This window comes from Ranitomeya variabilis, chromosome 3, assembly GCF_051348905.1.
Source record: "Ranitomeya variabilis isolate aRanVar5 chromosome 3, aRanVar5.hap1, whole genome shotgun sequence".
Taxonomy (NCBI): domain Eukaryota; kingdom Metazoa; phylum Chordata; class Amphibia; order Anura; family Dendrobatidae; genus Ranitomeya; species Ranitomeya variabilis.
The window spans coordinates 680,983,163-681,005,695 of NC_135234.1; the positions used below are offsets into that span (position 1 = coordinate 680,983,163).

The 22,533-nt window shown below is 48.3% G+C and overlaps 1 protein-coding gene across 1 annotated transcript; it reads right to left on the reverse strand.

Moving 5' to 3' along the window:
- Positions 1-2,384: 2,384 nt before the first annotated feature.
- LOC143817573 (posterior protein-like) lies at positions 2,385-4,241 on the reverse strand. Its single transcript, XM_077299067.1, has 2 exons — positions 2,559-4,241; positions 2,385-2,427 (listed from the first exon to the last, which is right to left on the reverse strand). Exons 1-2 carry the CDS (start codon positions 4,184-4,186, stop codon positions 2,385-2,387), a joined length of 1,671 nt encoding a protein of 556 aa, XP_077155182.1. The 5' UTR covers positions 4,187-4,241.
- Positions 4,242-22,533: the final 18,292 nt, after the last annotated feature.

The following is a 22,533-nucleotide window of genomic DNA, read 5'->3' on the forward strand; positions in this document are numbered from 1 at the left end:
AAACCAATACACATCCACACCCACATACAAGCCATGACTCCACCCTTGCTTCCGGTATCTTCTGTGGCAAATGTCCAATCATCTTCTGGCAATGTGAACACTGTCATTGGTTGCAGTAGTCATCACCTTCCTGCAGATGGCATCCTCGTACTTGGGAAGAAAGTTCTTGTTTAGGACAGTTCAACCCCATTTGGGATGGCTCCAAGATGTCTATTCAAAGAACAATGGTTTGTCACCCAAACGCCACAGGCATTGTGTATCAATATACATATCCATAGGCCGAAGACAGGATGTCTATCTCAGGACCACTGGCTTACAATGGAAACCCACAGGAGTTGTGTACATATGTAGATAATGATAGGTCTCAAACAGGAGAGGCCATTCAATCAAGACTTCCACAGTGTGCACCTATATCCTCCATTAGGTTGGAGGGCCAATATTCATTTAGTATGTAGATGCACCTCTGTCTTATCACTACAACAAAGGACATCACACAAAAGAACACAGGCCTGAATAGGTTTACAGCCTTGTAGCTGGTTTATCTCAGTCCTGGAAATATTCAGCACTCATAAATTGAATATATCTCAGTGATTTCTATGATACGTGCATTGTCCATGTTGTCTCCAACATACGCCCCTTTGTGTCTGAATGACACATAACTGTTAAGAGGCCACAAATCCAGAATCCTCTTCACCACTGTAGTCGAGTCTTCTTAGGGCAAGGAGTCTTGACACATGCACTCATCAATCTGCCAACATTCACTAAAAAAAAAATTAACTTTGTTATAACTGGATTTCTATTCCCACTAGGATTTTCCTATTTTGTTTCATTCTGGAATCCCAGTCTTTCCTACTGTGCCCTCTTCTGTCACAGTTCTCACATACTACGATTTCCTCTAACTCAATGGGATTTTGTACATTTGTGTCACATGATGCAATTTTAACAGCGGTTTGTTCTTTCACATTTAAGATCTGAGTCGTCTTATATAAGTAACAGGTTACATAGCACATGTATATTTTGTAGCAGGGACAAATTAGAAAAATAATGAGTAGTACAAAAATTAGAAGTAGCAGAGAAAAATTAGAAAAATAATGAGTATTACAAAAAATCAGATGGATTAGATAATTCAGAATGCCATTTGCTTGCATTTGAATGACAAAATATGACCTCCCCCCAATAACCCTTAGCATTATTTTCCAATAGATGGGTAACCTCATTTAATTCATTTTGATCATGATGTTTGCTAGTCACACTTTTAGACAATTCCCTTGTGCTTTGAATATATAATACATTCAGAACATGAATAGTTTACAACAATATATCACATGCGACTCATGCTGCTAATGTAGACTCTGCTGCTGCACACGGTATCAATAGATAAGGGGTATCCAATGCCCGGTTAAAACATGGCCTTCCACGAGTTTTTAGATACAGGTTAATCCATGTCAAGAAGATGTTTCATAAATGTTGTTTATGAATCAAATTGCCATCAAATCATAGCTCATCCAGGATGCAAATTTATGCTCCATCATAGATCCTGGAAATAAAGAACAAGAGCAGTATCATATTCTTAGCAGTTGTAATCTATATATATTGTTTCTTTTACAAGAATCAAAAAAATAAATATATAAAACGTGGAAAAATAAATAAATTCCAAAAATAAAATCTTAATTACAAAAATTCTAACACCATTGCATTTATGGTATTGCATGGTAATTGCTACACTTACGCCCCTTTGATACCAAAGCTTGGTATCAAACAAAAAGAAAGGGAGAAAAAAAATAGAATTTAAATATAAGGTAAGAAAAATTTCAAGATAATGATTAGGGATGTTAAAAAAAAAAATTCTGAGCAGCAAGAATATTTAAAAGAAAAAAAAAATAATACTGTGATTCAATGCATTGCACAGGAAGACATAAAACAAGACAAACATAAAACAATTAGGGCAACTCAACTTTATATCTGTCTCATAAGTACTAAAGATGAACAAAGTGGTCAAGGCTGGATCTGCAGATTTCATATAGAAACCTCAGCTTTGCACTAGTTAGCACTATCATGTAAATTAACCGTCCAATTTCAGGTCCTGAATGAAGACTATTACCTGTGAAACAAGATAAAGAACATACATACACAACAAACAATCATGCATTAGGTAAATACAATACACAGTCATCACAATGGGATGACTACTCGTTTAATTGTTTGCAAACAATTACTTAAACCTTTAACTTTGAGCTCATTGTCTAAACCACGTGAATGTCTAAACCACGTGAATTTAAATTTGGCCTTATGAATGCATTCATATAGTTAATTATTGCAGAGAAATAACCTGTTCCATCTATGGATACAGTGCTGTATATGGCCTGTTGAACAAAACACACTGGTTAATCTCCTTGCTTTAATATCACACGATACATGGTCTCCAGTCTAAAAGAAACACAAACATAGTTAGAACACAAATTCAAACCATACACAAAACATAACTTTATCCCGTCCATTATCCATATGCTAATTGATCCACATCTAACATGGCAGCCAAAGTCTCTCTCTATGTTTACCCAACCATATTGGCAAACGGTGCTGGGCAGTTTAGCAACAGTGGTAGGGCAATTTGTGACCAACTCCAAAATAACCAGAATGGTAGAGATACCCATGGATCGATCATATGGATATTAGCACCTTCCTTTTGTTGTTTATTATATGACATCTCCTGACGTTTTCCTGTCTTACTTTTGTCATTTGGGCTCCGCAATGTTTCTGGTTTTGGTGCATTTGTATCAGGGTCAGCTTCTACATTACCTATCTCCTCACATGTCTCTATGAACTCTGTATTATAGGAGATACTTTCCTCTTCAGCCTCAACACTATCAATTTCTTGGTGCAATGAATGACTTTTTCTTTCTGGGTACATGCTAGGTGTATTACAATACCATTTAATGTGTCCTGGTTGACCACATTTATAACAATACCTAACATATCCTTGCCTCCTGGGTCTGTATACAGCAGATACATTTTCTGACGGTTCATATTGCTCTGTAGACTCATTACACCAGTCCCTAAGTATATTCACAAAGTTTTCATAGGAGCTAGTATTCCTCAGAGTCATCCTTGTGGTGTAATCTACATTACAATGATTTGCCATTGAACATAGGAAATTAGCATCATCCTGAGACATTTCCAGACAGTTGTAAACAGTCCTATATAGGGACAGATAATTATTACAAAAGAGCAACGGATCATCATATCGCCTGAATCTGGTCATTGCTAGGGCATTTTCACCTCTAATGTCTCGTCCACCTATGATGCGTTGTAATTCCTTCCTTCTTATCTCTGCACCATTACAACTATCAGCCATTTGTTCTGTTTTTAGTTGTCCTGCAATTGGCCCTGGAAGCCAAACTTGTAATAGAGACCAAGCATTTTTATTGTTCAGATTATACTGTTGGACAACATGTTCAAATCTATTGGACAGAATGACTGGAGAAATATGTGACTCAAATTTGCCAAGAAGTTGACACAGATGAAGCTTCTCAGAAATAGTGAGCAATGGAGAATTATCAATCAATGGAGATCTATATCCGGCATCCATTGTACCCTCATTAGAAAGAGTACATACACTGACTGTCTCAGTGCTGCATTTCTCTGACATAAGAGATTGTATACATTGTTCTTTGTTATGCAATTGACAATTAGCTTTATCCAGTTGACTCTCCAGTGTTGCAATTAACTTCTCCATTTGACTATTTTTCAGTTCTAAAGAATAAACCTGAGCAGCATGTGAAGTGAGGCTCAGTCTACACTCCTTCAATTGTTCCTCCAACTGTCTATTTCTCACAGCTAATTCATTTACATCTGATTGCAAACCATGTATTTTACTAGCTGTTTTATCAGAAATTCCAATAACAGAATCACTAATTTTGTCTAAGTCCTCCTTGACTTGTATCTTTTGCATCAAATAACTTGCTTCTTTTAATTCAGCAAACTCTTTCATCTTCAGCAACACTGAGACTTCATTGCTTAACTTTTCCTTTTTCAAATTCTTGCTCAGCACTTTACTATTCAACTTATTATTAAAGATTTTACATTGGGCTATCAAGTCATTGTACTGGTCTTCCAAAGATTTATCGACACTGACATGGTAAACAGCAGAGGCATACTTCATCACAAACTTTTCCACAAACTCCATTTTCAGCAACAAACTGCAAATACTTTACAAAACAAAATTACAAAGTTAAACTAAAAGCTAGACCTTACACTACAAACTTCCCAAAAGTCTGAACTCTTTGCTCCAATACTCCTACACTTAGACAACACACATCCAATTCTGATATAAATTACTGTCCTATCTACAAAATATATTTCCCTCTTGCTAAATGCATCCAACAACAAACTGTCAATACAACACAATATACACAAGCACACAAAATAATCTTCAAGGAAATTCTTTACTCACCAATATTTTCTTTTAACTCAAGATCCAGACTCCTCGATTCTTTGGTTTCCACACTTTTTCCAAATGTGAAATAAAGCAGATTAATTTCTTGCGGATTCTCTGTGGAATTTAATCACACTCCCATCTGGGGTGCCAAATGTAGAGTCTGCTGAGCTTTGGGGTGCCAGTTAATACTAATTAACAAGAACTACTGGATCTTTAAAAGGGGGTTTATTACAAACAAGGTATTTACAATGACATACATAAGGGAAGTCTAACTAAGGGACAAGGGTAAATTAAAGGGAAAAGGTAATGGGAGAGGGTAGAGGAAATTGGGATGTGGGAAAGTGAGGATGCATAACTGATCCTTACATATATATTAAACCAATACACATCCACACCCACATACAAGCCATGACTCCACCCTTGCTTCCGGTATCTTCTGTGGCAAATGTCCAATCATCTTCTGGCAATGTGAACACTGTCATTGGTTGCAGTAGTCATCACCTTCCTGCAGATGGCATCCTCGTACTTGGGAAGAAAGTTCTTGTTTAGGACAGTTCAACCCCATTTGGGATGGCTCCAAGATGTCTATTCAAAGAACAATGGTTTGTCACCCAAACGCCACAGGCATTGTGTATCAATATACATATCCATAGGCCGAAGACAGGATGTCTATCTCAGGACCACTGGCTTACAATGGAAACCCACAGGAGTTGTGTACATATGTAGATAATGATAGGTCTCAAACAGGAGAGGCCATTCAATCAAGACTTCCACAGTGTGCACCTATATCCTCCATTAGGTTGGAGGGCCAATATTCATTTAGTATGTAGATGCACCTCTGTCTTATCACTACAACAAAGGACATCACACAAAAGAACACAGGCCTGAATAGGTTTACAGCCTTGTAGCTGGTTTATCTCAGTCCTGGAAATATTCAGCACTCATAAATTGAATATATCTCAGTGATTTCTATGATACGTGCATTGTCCATGTTGTCTCCAACACACGGGTACCTCCTGCTTAGTAACCGGGTTCCAGTAACGTCAGCTGGTCCTCGGTAGTTCCATTGGCTCTTGGATCTTCGGGTAGCCATCCGAGTTCCAGTTCCATCAGCTGTTTCTCGGCATTTTCTCAGCCTTCTTGTACCTTCTGCTACATTTCCAAGTTCAAGAGACTAAAGACGATGACCCGGAAGACCACCCCTAAGATGACGACGACAACCGAGATGACGACGACCCTGGAGACGATGACCCTGAAGACCACCCCGATGACGACGACCTCGGAGACGACGACCCTGGAGACGACGACGACCTGGAAGACCGAGAAGCAGAAGAACAAGAGGCTGCAGAACAAAGAGCAGAAGAACATTAAGCATAATACTAAATATCAGAGCAAAAGATATTATCTAAATTATAAGCAGAAGAAGACTAAGCAGTGTATGGGGGTGAGTCCGTTCCTCCTCGTGGTGCCCCTGGATAAAGCCTGATGCTGCAGGCCAAACTGAACGCGGACAAATGTAACTCTTTTGTGACAGGCAGAACGGAAGGTGTAATCTTCAAACTTTTATAGATAACAACTACGGGAATGCCTGTCACAAATAAGAATATGATGAAGAAGTTGAATACAAAGAAGATAATAGTTAAATAAAAAGAATATGAACAATGTAAGAAAAAAAATAATAGGTAGAAGATGAAGAAAAAGATGAATAAGGTGAAGAAGTTGATGTCAAAGAAGCTGATGATGAGGATAATGAAGAAGAAAGTGTGGGAGAAGTAAAAAAGAAGGTGAAGGGCGTGGAAGTAGTGAAACATCAATATCTGACAAAATAAAAAAAAAAAAACATAGTCAAAATCTTTCTAACGCCGAACGTCATAAAAAAAAATAAAAATCATGCTATTCTATTTGATTGGGCTAAACCTCTGTGCCTTTAATGTCTCCGCCACCTCCCCCAATACATCCTACATTATTCTTAGTTGTTTTCCTTCATGTAGAATTAACCTACAAGGAAAGAAAGGGTTTATTTTAATTCCGATATTTTCGTCCCATTGACTTGCATTGGGATCGGGTATCGGTATCGGATTAGATCCGATACTTTGACGGTATCGGCCGATACTTTCCGATACCGATACTTTCCGATATCGGAAGGTATCGCTCAACACTAGTCACAGCCCATGCTCCTCCAGATCACAGATACCACGATTGTAGAACATGTATGCAGCTAAGCCAACAACAACCCCTCCATTTCCTCTTTAGTATCCTAACTCCCCCAAGCTGCCTCCCCAGAATTGAGCCAGGAAATGGAGCGCCCCCAGACCAGATGCAGGGCTGCGGGGCACTCGTTACCGGGCCTCTCTGTCTCAGTTCTGGGGTTGTCACGGTGGCTAGACCCGGTCTGTGACCCTGCTAAGGGGCGTCCAATGAAAGTTGTAAGTGGTGGTGCGTGGTGCAAGTCGCGATGAATAACAAAGACACAGGGTTGCAGTCTCTTTACCTCTTTACTGAAGGCTTCAGGGTCCGCAATCCAGAGTACGGGTAACAGGGCTGCAAGAGACCGGCCGGTCCGATGGCACCTCCAGAGTTCCCTTTGCAGGTGGAAATCTGTGCCTACCTTCTAGCGCCTGTGTGTTGTAGTACTTCCCTGCTGAGCACCACGGGATAGTCCTCACAACTGTTGTGTCTGTTTCTGATGTTCTTTCTCACAACTTATGTCTATTCTGATGTTCTTCTCCATCCCCCAGATGATATGGATAGGACGCACCCGTATGACGGGAAGGCCTGGAGTTCTTCCGGGACCCTAGCGTCGCCCCTCTCCCACAGTTGCCCCCTATGTCTTCTTAGGTGATTTTGGTGAGACAGCCAACCTAAAACCAACTGTCCTGCCTCTGTTTGAAGTATTGCTTGGAGTCTAATACTTCCTCGGCGTTCTGGTCACCGGCTACGCACCTCAATAGGATGTTGCCTCGATCTTACAGCACGACTTCTACTGGTGTTATCTCCTTTTTGCTTTGATCTCGTTTCTCACTCTCCACAATAAACCTCGCTTCTTGTCCTTTCTTGAGATACTGCCGCGATGTAGTGCAGGCGCGGTTCCTTAACGTTCTTTTCTGTTTGCTAGGCCTCTGTCAAGATCCCACCCCTGACAGGTACCCCCCTGAATCTTCCCCTACAACACCCTCTGCCACAGGATGTTGCTTGGTTCCAACCCAGTCAGCTTCTGTCTAACTTTCTATCCAACCCCCAGTTTTACCAGATTGTGAGGAGTGGCCTAATACATAGCGCCCTTAGCTCCCCCTGGAGGCCAGACTATGAAGTGTATTGGTGTCTGTGATACCTGGTCAGGTGAACTCCTTCAGTGCCATCAGACGTACCATCACTCCCCTTAGCAGTGGAGCATCAGTACTGCAATGACCAGGACTCTGGGGCGCTGCACTCCCCCCCGGTTAAATCCAGTACTCCTGGACTGGGAAGAAAACAACAATACATGTCAGCAAAAGACATACAAATTTTGAAATGCAGTAAACCAATAACAAGTGAAAATAACAATGCTTCCCTTTATGGGAGGTGAGGACTCTTGAACGTTACAAACATGGTTTATTATTTTTAAATAACAGTCTATAAATAACTTCTATTACCCAGCCGGGTATTCTACTGAGTGCAAATTCTGAACAATAATTTATCTTTGCCTCTAAGGACGTGTAAGCTGAATCCACTAAAGGCCTATAATAAAACTTCTAAAATATAAATGAACTTTTCTTCATCTTTCTTTCCTAAGTGCAATATTTTCTTTTTACTCTCTGATTGTCTCATGCAGGACCGCCTGTCTATCTGCCCAGGCCTACAGCCTCTTTTCTTAGTACAGTATCATTGAGCCATCTCTCTATGGCTCCTAGGAGGACTCACTCACTAACCCCTACGGGTTCACTCTCCTGTCCTTGTTCTCTAACACATTATTAAACATTTTCTATAATCAACTAGCTAATTACATATAACTTTTCTATGTAAAACATTATTTCTATCTATTCTCTTTCAAGGCGACATTGTATCTTAAATACAACTAACAAACATTCCCTTTAAGAGGGAGCCAAGTATCTTTAAGGTGCTGCAGCTACTCATGCTGCAAGTCCGTGTAGGTAGGAACTCCAATGCTGTCCCAGGAACAGTTTCTTCGCAAAGAGTTCTCTTTGTTGTAAAACCAGTAGAGGGCACCCTTAACCCCTTAAGCCCGTATGACGTACTATACCGTCGAGGTGGGGTGGGCCTTAATTCCCGGTGACGGGATAGTACGTCATACGCGATCGGCCGCGCTCACGGGGGGAGCGCGGCCGATCGCGGCCGGGTGTCGGCTGCATATCGCAGCTGACATCCGGCACTATGTGCCAGGAGCGGTCACGGACCGCCCCCGGCACATTAACCCCCGGCACACCGCGATCAAACATGATCGCGGTGTACCGGCGGTACAGGGAAGCATCGCGCAGGGAGGGGGCTCCCTGCGGGCTTCCCTGAGACGATCGGTACAAGGTGATGTACTCACCTCGTACCGAACGTCTTCTCCCTGCAGGCCCCGGATCCAAAATGGCCGAGGGGCTGTATCCGGGTCCTGCAGGGAGCACTTCCGGGTCGGAGCAGGCTACAGATGAAAGCTGCAGCCTGCTCCGATGAAAGTATGATCGCCGATCTGATAGAGTGCTGTGCACACTATCAGATCTGCGATCTGTGATGTCCCCCCCTGGGACAAAGTAAAAAAGTAAAAAAAAAAATTTCCACATGTGTAAAAAAAAAAAAAAAAATTCCTAAATAAATAATAATAAAAAAAAAAATATTATTCCCATAAATACATTTCTTTATCTAAAAAAACCAAACAAAAACAATAAAAGTACACATATTTAGTATCGCCGCGTCCGTAACGACCCAACCTATAAAACTGGCCCACTAGTTAACCCCTTCAGTAAACACCGTAAGAAAAAAAAAAAAACCGAGGCAAAAAACAACGCTTTATTACCATACCGCCGAACAAAAAGTGGAATAACACGCGATCAAAAAGACGGATATAAATAACCATGTTACCGCTGAAAACGTCATCTTGTCCCGCAAAAAACGAGCTGCCATACAGCATCATCAGCAAAAAAATAAAAAAGTTATAGTCCTCAGAATAAAGCGATGCCAAAATAATTATTTTTTCTATAAAATAGTTTTTATCGTATAAAAGCGTCAAAACATAAAAAAATGATATAAATGAGGTATCGCTGTAATCGTACTGACCCGACGAATAAAACTGCTTTATCAATTTTACCAAGCGCAGAACGGTATAAACGCCTCTCCCAAAAGAAATTCATGAATAGCTGGTTTTTGGTTATTCTGCCTCACAAAAATCGGAATAAAAAGTGATAAAAAATGGTCACGTGTCCGAAAATGTTACCAATAAAAACGTCAACTCGTCCCGCAAAAAACAAGACCTCACATGACTCTGTGGACCAAAATGTGGAAAAATTATAGGTCTCAAAATGTGGAGACTAGTGTTGAGCATTCCGATACCGCAAGTATCGGGTATCGGCCGATACTTGCGGTATCGGAATTCCGATACCGGGATTCCGATACTTGCCGCGTATCGGATACCGGAATCGGAAGTTCCCAGATTCAAAATTCCGAAATTCAGCCAATGAGAATGATTCCAAGTGTGGGCACATCCTGTTTAGCATGGAGGGCATGAAACTACTGGCAAGGCTGTGATTGGCTGCTGAAATGATGTCATGATGCAGTTTAAAAGTCGCTGGCGCCATTTTGCGATCACTCTGCTGTGAATTCAGTTAGTGACAGGACGCTGTTTGCTGACTGAGGGACAGTTTAGAGATAGCGATTTGCTTCTTTGTGCTTTCCAAAGGCTAATTTAGCAACCGCTGTGTTCACCTACTATTCACCTTGCTTTTGCCTTGTAGCGCTGTTTTCACAGCGATCTGCAAGGTCTGTGTGTGTGTGTGTGTGTGTGTGAGTGCAGCCCACTCTCTAGTCTGAGTGCAGCCACATAGGCCATCCATTGCTGGTTGTATTCAGTTCAGGGAGGGTGGTTCATTGCCTCATACTGTTCTTTTTTTTTTTTTTTTTTTTTTTTCAAGTAGTGTAGTCTGCTGCTAATTTATTCAAAAAAATCCTATTAGTGTCTTTCCACCCGTCTCCAGCTAATTTGTGGAAAAACACTACATAGGATAAAGTAGAGGAGGGTTTTTGGGCCTTGCAGCGCCGTTTACGGCTGTCTGCACGGTCTCCGTGTGACTGCAGCTCGCCCTGTAGTCTGTGAGCAGCCGTAGCCTGGTTGTCTCCAGCTCAGGGTTGTTCACTGCGTCATACCGCCAAATCAATTTTAATTTTTTTTCAAGTAGTGTAGTCTGCTGCTAATTAATTTAAAAAAATCCTATTAGTGTCTTTCCACCCGTCTCCAGCTAATTTGTGGAAAAACACTACATAGGATAAAGTAGAGGAGGGTTTTTGGGCCTTGCAGCGCCGTTTACGGCTGTCTGCACGGTCTCCGTGTGACTGCAGCTCGCCCTGTAGTCTGTGAGCAGCCGTAGCCTGGTTGTCTCCAGCTCAGGGTTGTTCACTGCGTCATACCGCCAAATCAATTTTAATTTTTTTTCAAGTAGTGTAGTCTGCTGCTAATTAATTTAAAAAAATCCTATTAGTGTCTTTCCACCCGTCTCCAGCTAATTTGTGGAAAAACACTACATAGGATAAAGTAGAGGAGGGTTTTTGGGCCTTGCAGCGCCGTTTACGGCTGTCTGCACGGTCTCCGTGTGACTGCAGCTCGCCCTGTAGTCTGTGAGCAGCCGTAGCCTGGTTGTCTCCAGCTCAGGGTTGTTCACTGCGTCATACCGCCAAATCAATTTTAATTTTTTTTCAAGTAGTGTAGTCTGCTGCTAATTAATTTAAAAAAATCCTATTAGTGTCTTTCCACCCGTCTCCAGCTAATTTGTGGAAAAACACTACATAGGATAAAGTAGAGGAGGGTTTTTGGGCCTTGCAGCGCCGTTTACGTCTGTCTGCACGGTCTCTGTGTGACTGCAGCTCTATCTGTTGTCAGTTCAGCCCCCAAAAAAGAAATAAATAATAAAGTTCACCAAACACACCAGTTACACCACTTTACATTTCTGTAGGCCACATTAGCTCATATTAAAGTCTAGTCCACACTTTAGAAAATTAGTGTTTCTTATACCTGTTAGGAGGAGTTGCTCAGGAATAAGCACACAAATCCGTGTACTTTTCTGCTTATCTTTATCAGTCAACCAAGATGAAGAAGGCAGTGAGTAAGGCACGTGGGCGTGGGCGTGAGCGCGGAGCAGGGAGGGGACGTGGGGATTCTGTGCCTGCTGCGGGCACCGGTGACTCATCAGCACCCACTTTCACCAGGCAACAGTCGTTCATGCGCAGCTTTGTGTCAGAGCGCCGTACACCGCTGCTGCGTCAAGACCAAATTGAAGCTGTTGTCGGATGGATGGCAGCTAATGCATCAACTTCCATTAGTGCCACATCCTCTCAGACACAGAGCATTGGAGAGCAGCCATCTGTCTCTTCACCACCTGCCAAATTGCCCAGGCAGACAGAGAGCCCAGGACAGGAGCCGTCTCTACTTCTGTTCTCTGAATCTCTTGGCTTGGAAACAGGGGGCCAGCCAAGCAGCATTGGAGAAATGGAAGAAGAGGCAGGGTGCAGTGATGCCCAACAGCTTTTTCTGTCTTCCTCTGAAGAGGCGGGTGGGCCAGTGGCTCCGGTCACCACATCGCAGGCCGCATCAGCTGATGATGACACTCAGGTGCCACTTACTGGTGCGTGCTCTGCTGCTGAGACTACCCAGGAGGAGCAGTTGGGGGCAGAGGGTAGTGTAGATGATGAGGTCCTCGACCCATCTTGGCGTGAGGGACAGGAAGGTGGTGGGAGCAGCTCTGAGGAAGAGATTCCCCGTACGGCCCAAAGAGGGAGAGGGAGGGGGAAGACTGCGGATCCTGCAGCCTCCGCTTTGGCACCCGTTAGGAGCATGTCTCTTCCAAAAGCCAAAAAGGGCGCTCCCAAGACTTGCAGTGCCTGGTCCTTTTTTGACACAGTTGCAGATGACATTTGCTATGTCAGATGCAACGTGTGTCATCAAAAAGTCAAAAGAGGTCGAAATGTCAGCAACCTCAATACCTCCAACATGTGGAAACATGTGCGCAACAGGCACCCGGCGGAGTTAGAAAAACACACTGAAGAGGTAGGCCAACCAACAGCGGCAGCTACCACCTCTTCAGCTCGTGTTGCCTCTTCCTCTAGCTCACACGCAGCTGGTTCGGCTTCCTCCCAGGATCGCCGTGGAAGAACCTCTGGCCCTGTTGTCCAGAGACCCGCTGTAATTCCACCCGCAGCACCACTTTCCCAGTCATCCACACACTCCCAGCCCAGTCTACAGCCATCGGTAGTACAGGCATGGGAGAAAAGGCGGCCTTTCTCGTCAAACCACCCACGAGCACAGGCTCTGACTGCAGGCATTGCCAAACTGCTGTCACTGGAAATGCTGTCATTCAGGCTGGTGGAGACTGACAGCTTCCGTGACTTGATGTCATTGGCAGTCCCACAGTACAATGTGCCCAGCCGCTTTTACTTCAGCAGGCAAGCCGTCCCTGCCCTGCACAAGCATGTGGAGGGACACATAAAACACGCGCTTCTGAACGCCATCAGTAGCAAGGTCCACCTCACCACCGATGCGTGGACCAGTCAACATGGACAGGGGCGATACCTTTCCCTCACTGCCCATTGGGTTAATGTCGTTGAGCCAGGTACAGACCGTGCGAGTGGCGCAGGACGTGTCCTGCCCACTCCAAGGATTGCAGGAATCCATTCTGTACGCATTGACTCCTCCTCTTACACCAGTTCCTCAGAATCATCGCTGCAGGAGCCGTCACAGTCCACCTCCACATGGACCCGTGATGAACGTGTACCTGTTACGACCGACATGAGCACAGCCGTGGCCAAACGTCAACAGGCCGTGTTGAAATTAATTTTTGGGGGGAATCGTAGCCACACAGCGCAGGAGCTCTGGAATGCCATCAAGCAGGAGAGCGATGTGTGGTTTGTGCCAGCGAATCTCCAGCCAGGCATGGTAGTGTGTGATAATGGCCGAAATCTGGTGGCAGCTCTGGGCCTCGGCAACCTCACTCACATCCCATGTCTGGCACATGTGCTCAATTTGGTCGTGCAGAGCTTTTTGAGGGACTATCCGGATCTTGATGCACTGCTGCACAAGGTCCGCCTAGAGTGTGCTCACTTGCGGCGTTCCAGCACGGCAAAAGCGCGCATTGCGGCTCTGCAGCGCCGACACCGCCTGCCGGAACATCGCATCATATGTGACCTACCTACCAGGTGGAATTCCACGTTACATATGTTGGAGCGGTTGTGTGAGCAGCAGCAAGCTGTAATGGAGTACCAGCTGCTTCAGGCGCAAAAAAGTCGCAGTCAGCGCCGTACAGACTTCACAACCACAGAGTGGGCCACTATGAATGACGTCTGCCAGGTTTTGCGTCCCTTTGATTATTCCACGCGGATGGCGAGTGCAGATGATGCACTAGTCAGCATGACTGTCCCCCTTATCTGCCTGCTTGAAAAATCACTGCAAGCGCTAAGGGATGATGTTGTGGAAGAGGTGGAGGATGAGGATTCACCATTTCCATCATCTTCTGGACAGTCAGCGCCACGTGGTTCCTCACAAACGCGTAGGCAGGGGACAGTTTGTGAGGAGGATGAGGAGGAGTCAATGGAGGAGGAAGACGTCCGTCCAGAGGAGGGAGTTACCGAATTGTCCAGTACTCAGTGTGTACAGCGAGGGTGGGGTGATGACGAGCAGGCAGAGATCACGCCTCCAGCAGGGGACAGCGTTTCTTGGGCAGTTGGCAGTCTGCAGCACATGGTGGATTACATGCTGCAGTGCCTGAGAAACGACCGCCACATCGCCCACATTCTCAACATGTCTGATTATTGGGTGTTCACCCTCCTCGATCCTCGCTACCGGGACAACGTAGAAAGCCTCATCACACCGTTGAACCGGGAGCGAAAAATGCGGGAGTACCAAGACACACTGGTCAATTCCATCATCTTCTCCATTCCAACTGAGAGAAGTGCTGCTAGTGCATTACAAAGCAGCTCAGTGCGTCCAGGCAGTGGAGGAGGCTCTGCACAAAGAGGGAGCAGAAGCAGTGCCTCTGCCCAAGGCAAGACCAGTATGGCCCAACTGTGGCACAGTTTTCTGTGCCCCCCACAAAAGTCTACACCATCACAGACGGCTCCAGTCAGCAGGAGGCAACGGTTCCGTCAGATGGTGACAGACTACATGTCTTGCCCTCTTGCTGTACTCCCAGACGGCTCTTCCCCTTTCAAGTTTTGGGTCTCAAAGCTGGATACATGGCCAGAGCTAAGCCAGTATGCATTGGAGGTGCTGTCTTGCCCTGCGGCCAGTGTATTATCGGAACGTGTCTTTAGTGCTGCAGGTGGTGTACTAACTGACCGTCGCATGCGACTATCCTCCGATAACGTTGACCGGCTTACTTTCCTGAAAATGAACAAGGCCTGGATCTCGCAGGAATTTGCCACTCCTCCTCCTGATTAAATAATTAGGTCACTGTATACGTTATCCAGGTCTCCTGTTGTGTTCATCTTTCTACCACCTGAACTTAAATTCCTGGGCTCCAACACCGCCAGTTGAGGCTCAGAAGTGTCGTCTGCACAGTCAAAACATACGACCCAGTGTTATTGGGTTTCAGTAACGTCAGCTGATCCCCAGCTGTGTAGCCGGCAATGTGTCATGCGACCGCCACGCTGACACAACAACTGAAATGTAAGGGAATCTGTCCCCCCCCCCCCAAGGCGTTTGTTACTGAAAGAGCCACCTTGTGCAGCAGTAATGCTGCACAAGGAAAAGGTAGCTATTTTTGTTTAGCTCCTTGCACACGCAGAACTTAACACTTATAAAATGTGTCCACTGATACCGTAAAACCGTCCCGGAGGTGGGACTTTCCTTCGTAATGTGACGCAGCACAGCCGTCATTCCTACCCCCACGGCGCCGCGCACCGGCTCCTCAGCGTTGTTTTATTCCGTCCCGGAGCCTGCGCTGTTATGTTATCCCGTGGCCAGGCACACTTAGCGCTGCCCGTCTTCTGGCATCATTTGGTGTCAGGATGGCTGCGCCTGTGCGGCCGTGCTGGCAGAGAGCCCGCCTCGCAGTGTCTTCTGATTTAATCCCACTGGGGGCCTGGGATCCATGGACATGCGCAGTGCATATCTGAACCTCCACCTCTCACTCATTTCCCTATGGCTTCTTCAGACTGTTCGGTGTCAGCTGGTCCCTAATAGCATGCCACGGCCGTGACACCGCACAGTCTTAAGAAGCCGTAGGGAGGGGAGTGAGAGGCGAGGATATGCACTGCGCATGTCCATGGATCCCAGGCCCCCAGTGGGATTAAATCAGAAGACACTGCGAGGCGGGCTCTCTGCCAGCGCGGCCGCACAGGCGCAGCCATCCTGACACCAAATGATGCCAGAAGACGGGCAGCGCTAAGTGTGCCTGGCCACGGGATAACATAACAGCGCAGGCTCCGGGACGGAATAAAACAACGCTGAGGAGCCGGTGCGCGGCGCCGGGGGGGTAGGAATGACGGCTGTGCTGCGTCACATTACGAAGGAAAGTCCCACCTCCGGGACGGTTTTACGGTTGCAGGGGACACATTTTATAAGTGTTTAGTTCTGTGTTTGCAAGGAGCATGATGAAAAGAGCCACCTTTTCCTTTTGCATCTTTTGTGCTGCACAAGCTGGCTCTTTCAGCTACAAACGCCTTGGGGGGGGGGGTTAAAGGTTCCCTTTCGACTTTCTCAGGCTTCGGCCTACATTGTGTTCCTTTGCTTTTCCACCTGTCCCTGGGCTCCAACACCGCCAGTTGCCGTCCAGAAGTGCTGTACGCACAGTCAACAGTCCCTCCTCTGTTATTGGGGTTCAGTAACGTCAGCTGTTCCCCTGCTGTGTGTGTGGCAATCCCTCCTACCTCCTCCAACCTCCTCCTCCTCCACCTGTCCCTGGGCTCCAACACCGCCAGTTGCCGTCCAGAAGTGCTGTACGCACAGTCAACAGTCCCTCCTCTGTTATTGGGGTTCAGTAACGTCAGCTGTTCCCCTGCTGTGTGTGTGGCAATCCCTCCTACCTCCTCCAACCTCCTCCTCCTCCACCTGTCCCTGGGCTCCAACACCGCCAGTTGCCGTCCAGAAGTGCTGTACGCACAGTCAACAGTCCCTCCTCTGTTATTGGGTTCAGTAACGTCAGCTGTTCCCCTGCTGTGTGTGTGGCAATCCCTCCTACCTCCTCCAACCTCCTCCTCCTCCACCTGTCCCTGGGCTCCAACACCGCCAGTTGCCATCCAGAAGTGCTGTACGCACAGTCAACAGTCCCTCCTCTGTTATTGGGGTTCAGTAACGTCAGCTGTTCCCCTGCTGTGTGTGTGGCAATCCCTCCTACCTCCTCCAACCTCCTCCACCTGTCCCTGGGCTCCAACACCGCCAGTTGCCGTACAGAAGTGCTGTACGCACAGTCAACAGTCCCTCCTCTGTTATTGGGGTTCAGTAACGTCAGCTGTTCCCCTGCTGTGTGTGTGGCAATCCCTCCTACCTCCTCCAACCTCCTCCTCCTCCACCTGTCCCTGGGCTCCAACACCGCCAGTTGCCGTCCAGAAGTGCTGTACGCACAGTCAACAGTCCCTCCTCTGTTATTGGGGTTCAGTAACGTCAGCTGTTCCCCTGCTGTGTGTGTGGCAATCCCTCCTACCTCCTCCAACCTCCTCCTCCTCCACCTGCCCCTGGGCTTCAACACCGCCAGTTGCCGTCCAGAAGTGCTGTACGCACAGTCAACAGTCCCTCCTCTGTTATTGGGGTTCAGTAACGTCAGCTGTTCCCCTGCTGTGTGTGTGGCAATCCCTCCTACCTCCTCCAACCTCCTCCTCCTCCACCTGCCCCTGGGCTTCAACACCGCCAGTTGCCGTCCAGAAGTGCTGTACGCACAGTCAACAGTCCCTCCTCTGTTATTGGGGTTCAGTAACGTCAGCTGTTCCCCTGCTGTGTGTGTGGCAATCCCTCCTACCTCCTCCAACCTCCTCCTCCTCCACCTGTCCCTGGGCTCCAACACTGCCAGTTGCCGTCCAGAAGTGCTGTACGCACAGTCAACAGTCCCTCCTCTGTTATTGGGGTTCAGTAACATCAGCTGTTCCCCTGCTGTGTGTGTGGCAATCCCTCCTACCTCCTCCAACCTCCTCCTCCTCCACCTGCCCCTGGGCTCCAACACCGCCAGTTGCCGTCCAGAAGTGCTGTACGCACAGTCAACAGTCCCTCCTCTGTTATTGGGGTTCAGTAACGTCAGCTGTTCCCCTGCTGTGTGTGTGGCAATCCCTCCTACCTCCTCCAACCTCCTCCTCCTCCACCTGCCCCTGGGCTTCAACACCGCCAGTTGCCATCCAGAAGTGCTGTACGCACAGTCAACAGTCCCTCCTCTGTTATTGGGGTTCAGTAACGTCAGCTGTTCCCCTGCTGTGTGTGTGGAAATCCCTCCTACCTCCTCCAACCTCCTCCTCCTCCACCTGCCCCTGGGCTCCAACACCGCCAGTTGCCGTCCAGAAGTGCTGTACGCACAGTCAACAGTCCCTCCTCTGTTATTGGGGTTCAGTAACGTCAGCTGTTCCCCTGCTGTGTGTGTGGCAATCCCTCCTACCTCCTCCAACCTCCTCCTCCTCCACCTGCCCCTGGGCTCCAACACCGCCAGTTGCCGTCCAGAAGTGCTGTACGCACAGTCAACAGTCCCTCCTCTGTTATTGGGGTTCAGTAACGTCAGCTGTTCCCCTGCTGTGTGTGTGGCAATCCCTCCTACCTCCTCCAACCTCCTCCTCCTCCACCTGCCCCTGGGCTCCAACACCGCCAGTTGCCGTCCAGAAGTGCTGTACGCACAGTCAACAGTCCCTCCTCTGTTATTGGGGTTCAGTAACGTCAGCTGTTCCCCTGCTGTGTGTGTGGCAATCCCTCCTACCTCCTCCAACCTCCTCCTCCTCCACCTGCCCCTGGGCTTCAACACCGCCAGTTGCCGTCCAGAAGTGCTGTACGCACAGTCAACAGTCCCTCCTCTGTTATTGGGGTTCAGTAACGTCAGCTGTTCCCCTGCTGTGTGTGTGGCAATCCCTCCTACCTCCTCCAACCTCCTCCTCCTCCACCTGCCCCTGGGCTTCAACACCGCCAGTTGCCGTCCAGAAGTGCTGTACGCACAGTCAACAGTCCCTCCTCTGTTATTGGGGTTCAGTAACGTCAGCTGTTCCCCTGCTGTGTGTGTGGCAATCCCTCCTACCTCCTCCAACCTCCTCCTCCTCCACCTGCCCCTGGGCTTCAACACCGCCAGTTGCCGTCCAGAAGTGCTGTACGCACAGTCAACAGTCCCTCCTCTGTTATTGGGGTTCAGTAACGTCAGCTGTTCCCCTGCTGTGTGTGTGGCAATCCCTCCTACCTCCTCCAACCTCCTCCTCCTCCACCTGCCCCTGGGCTCCAACACCGCCAGTTGCCGTCCAGAAGTGCTGTACGCACAGAGCCAAACACCTCGCCAATGTGTTAGTGGGGTTCAGCACCGCCAGCTGTTCCCCTGCTGTGTATACGGCAACGTGTACTGCGACCGCCACGCAGGCACAACAAGTTAAATTTAAGGGAACCTGTCCCCCCCCCCCCCCAGGCGTTTGTTACTGAAGGAGCCACCTTGTGCAGCAGTAATGATGCAAAGGGAAAAAGTGCCTCTTTTCGTGGTGCTCCTTGCAGATGCTGAACCTAACACTTATGAAATGTGTCCCCTCACAGCGTTCAACCGTCCGGTAGGTGGAACTTTCCTTTGTCATGTGACGCAGCACAGCCGTCATTTTTACCCCCTTGTCGCCGTGCGCCGCCTCCTCAGCGTTGTTTGAATCTGTCCCGGAGCCTGCGCTGTTAGGTTACCCCTTGGCCATGCACACATTTTGCGCTGCCCGTCTTCTGACATCATTTGCTGTCAGGCTGGCTGCGCCTGTGCGGGTGCGCTGTCCGAGATTCAGCCTCGCGGTGTCGTCTAATGTAATCCCACCGCAGGCCTGGGATCCGTGTCCATGCGCAGTGCATATCCTCGCCTCTCACTCCCCTCCCTACGGCTTCTTAAGACTGTTCGGTGTCAGCTGATCCCTAATAGCATGCCACGGCCGTGACACCGCACAGTCTTAAGAAGCCGTAGGGAGGGGAGTGAGAGGCGAGGATATGCACTGCGCATGGACACGGATCCCAGGCCCGCGGTGGGATTACATTAGACGACACCGCGAGGCTGAATCTCGGACAGCGCACCCGCACAGGCGCAGCCAGCCTGACAGCAAATGATGTCAGAAGACGGGCAGCGCAAAATGTGTGCATGGCCAAGGGGTAACCTAACAGCGCAGGCTCCGGGACAGATTCAAACAACGCTGAGGAGGCGGCGCACGGCGACAAGGGGGTAAAAATGACGGCTGTGCTGCGTCACATGACAAAGGAAAGTTCCACCTACCGGACGGTTGAACGCTGTGAGGGGACACATTTCATAAGTGTTAGGTTCAGCATCTGCAAGGACCATAATTAAAAGAGCTAAGTTTACCTTTTCCAGCATTAGTGCTGTACACGATGGCTCTTCCAGCTACAAACGCCTGGGGGGGGGGGTTAAAGGTTTCCTTTCAACTTGCTCCAGTGCAGGCTTCGGCCTACACTCCGCTCCCCCTGCTCCTCCTGCTGACCCTGGGCTCTAACACCGCCAGTTGGGGCCCAGATGTGCTAGCTGCACAGAGAAAAACACCTCGCCAATGTGTCAGTGGGGTTCAGCACCGCCAGCTGTTCCCCTGCTGTGCAGCCGGCATCGTGTCCTGCAAAAGCCACGCAGACACCAGAACTGAAATTGAAGGGAACCTGTCCCCCCTCCCCCAGGCGTTTGTACGTTTTTAAGGCCACCTTGTACAGCGGTAATGCTGCATGTGTGCAAGGTGGCTCATAAACGTATTCTCCTCGCACATGTGGAACGGAAAACACGTCTAAAATGTGTCCTCTGTGTGACCATTTAACCGTCCCGGTGGTGTGACTTTCCTTTGTAATGACACGCTGCAACCCCCTTGGTAGCGCTGCCCGTCTTCTGGCATCATTGTTTGGCTGCCTGCGCCTCTGCGGCCGCCCTGACCCACACAACGCCCCTCGGTGTCTTATTTCTTGGGACTGCGAGGGTGTGTTTGATGGGCATGAGCAGTGCATCAGTTCGCCTGTCCCTCATCTCCTTCCGCCTTCTTCAGACTGTGCGGCTTCATGGCCGTGGCATGCGATAAGGGATCAGCTGACGCCACATAGTCTGAAGCAGGTGTAAGAACCCAAGCGAGAGGCGAACATATGTACTGCGCCAGGCCATGAATCCCAGCCCCGCAGTGTTTTAACTATGTCAATACACTGCGGGGCTGTGATTCATGGGCATCGCGAACCGCACCAGCCAACATTAAATGAGGTCAGAAGATGGGCAGCGCTAACAGCGCTAGGCCAGGGGATAACACGACAGCGCAGACTCCTGTACAGCAAATAACAACGCTCAGGAGGCTGCACCCAGCACCAAGGTGGGATTCTTGACATCTGTGCTGCGTCTCATTACAAAGGGAACTCGCGCCTCCAACACAGTTTGACTGTATAAAGGGCTAAATGTTATACGTGTTCCATTCAGCGTGTGCAAGGAGCCAAATTAAAAGAGCAACCTTTGACTTGTGCACCACTACTGCTGCATAAGCTGTGGCTCTTCTACTTTGTAACCCCTGAGGGGGGGTTAAAGGTTACCTTTGAAATTGGTTCGATTAGGCTTCGGCCTACACTCTGCTCCCCCTGCAGAGCCCGGGCTCCAACACCGCCAGTTGGGGCCCGGTACTGCTAGCTGCACAGAGAAAAACACCTCGCCAATGTGTCAGTGGGGTTCAGCACCGCCAGCTGTTCCCCTGCTGTGCAGCCGGCAACGTGTCCTGCAACAGCCACGCAGGCACAACAGACCCAAAGCTGCCGCCAGTGCAGGCTTCGGCCTACACTCTGCTCCCTCTCCTCCTCCTGCTGACCCCGGGCTCCAACACCGCCAGTTGGGGCCCGGTACTGCTAGCTGCACAGAGAAAAACACCTCGCCAATGTGTCAGTGGGGTTCAGCACCGCCAGCTGTTCCCCTGCTGTGCAGCCGGCATCGTGTCCTGCAAAAGCCACGCAGACACCAGAACTGAAATTGAAGGGAACCTGTCCCCCCTCCCCCAGGCGTTTGTACGTTTTTAAGGCCACCTTGTACAGCGGTAATGCTGCATGTGTGCAAGGTGGCTCATAAACGTATTCTCCTCGCACATGTGGAACGGAAAACACGTCTAAAATGTGTCCTCTGTGTGACCATTTAACCGTCCCGGTGGTGTGACTTTCCTTTGTAATGACACGCTGCAACCCCCTTGGTAGCGCTGCCCGTCTTCTGGCATCATTGTTTGGCTGCCTGCGCCTCTGCGGCCGCCCTGACCCACACAACGCCCCTCGGTCTCTTATTTCTTGGGACTGCGAGGGTGTGTTTGATGGGCATGAGCAGTGCATCAGTTCGCCTGTCCCTCATCTCCTTCCGCCTTCTTCAGACTGTGCGGCTTCATGGCCGTGGCATGCGATAAGGGATCAGCTGACGCCACATAGTCTGAAGCAGGTGTAAGAACCCAAGCGAGAGGCGAACATATGTACTGCGCCAGGCCATGAATCCCAGCCCCGCAGTGTTTTAACTATGTCAATACACTGCGGGGCTGTGATTCATGGGCATCGCGAACCGCACCAGCCAACATTAAATGAGGTCAGAAGATGGGCAGCGCTAACAGCGCTAGGCCAGGGGATAACACGACAGCGCAGACTCCTGTACAGCAAATAACAACGCTCAGGAGGCTGCACCCAGCACCAAGGTGGGATTCTTGACATCTGTGCTGCGTCTCATTACAAAGGGAACTCGCGCCTCCAACACAGTTTGACTGTATAAAGGGCTAAATGTTATACG

Coding starts and splice junctions, on each gene's coding strand:
- LOC143817573 (XM_077299067.1), bottom strand. CDS start 4,186: ATGGAGTTTGTGGAAAAGTTTGTGATGAAGTATGCCTCTGCTGTTTAC. Junction 2,428..2,558: donor CCGTTTGCCAATATGGTTGG/GTAAACATAGAG, acceptor TGTTTCTTTTAG/ACTGGAGACCATGTATCGTG.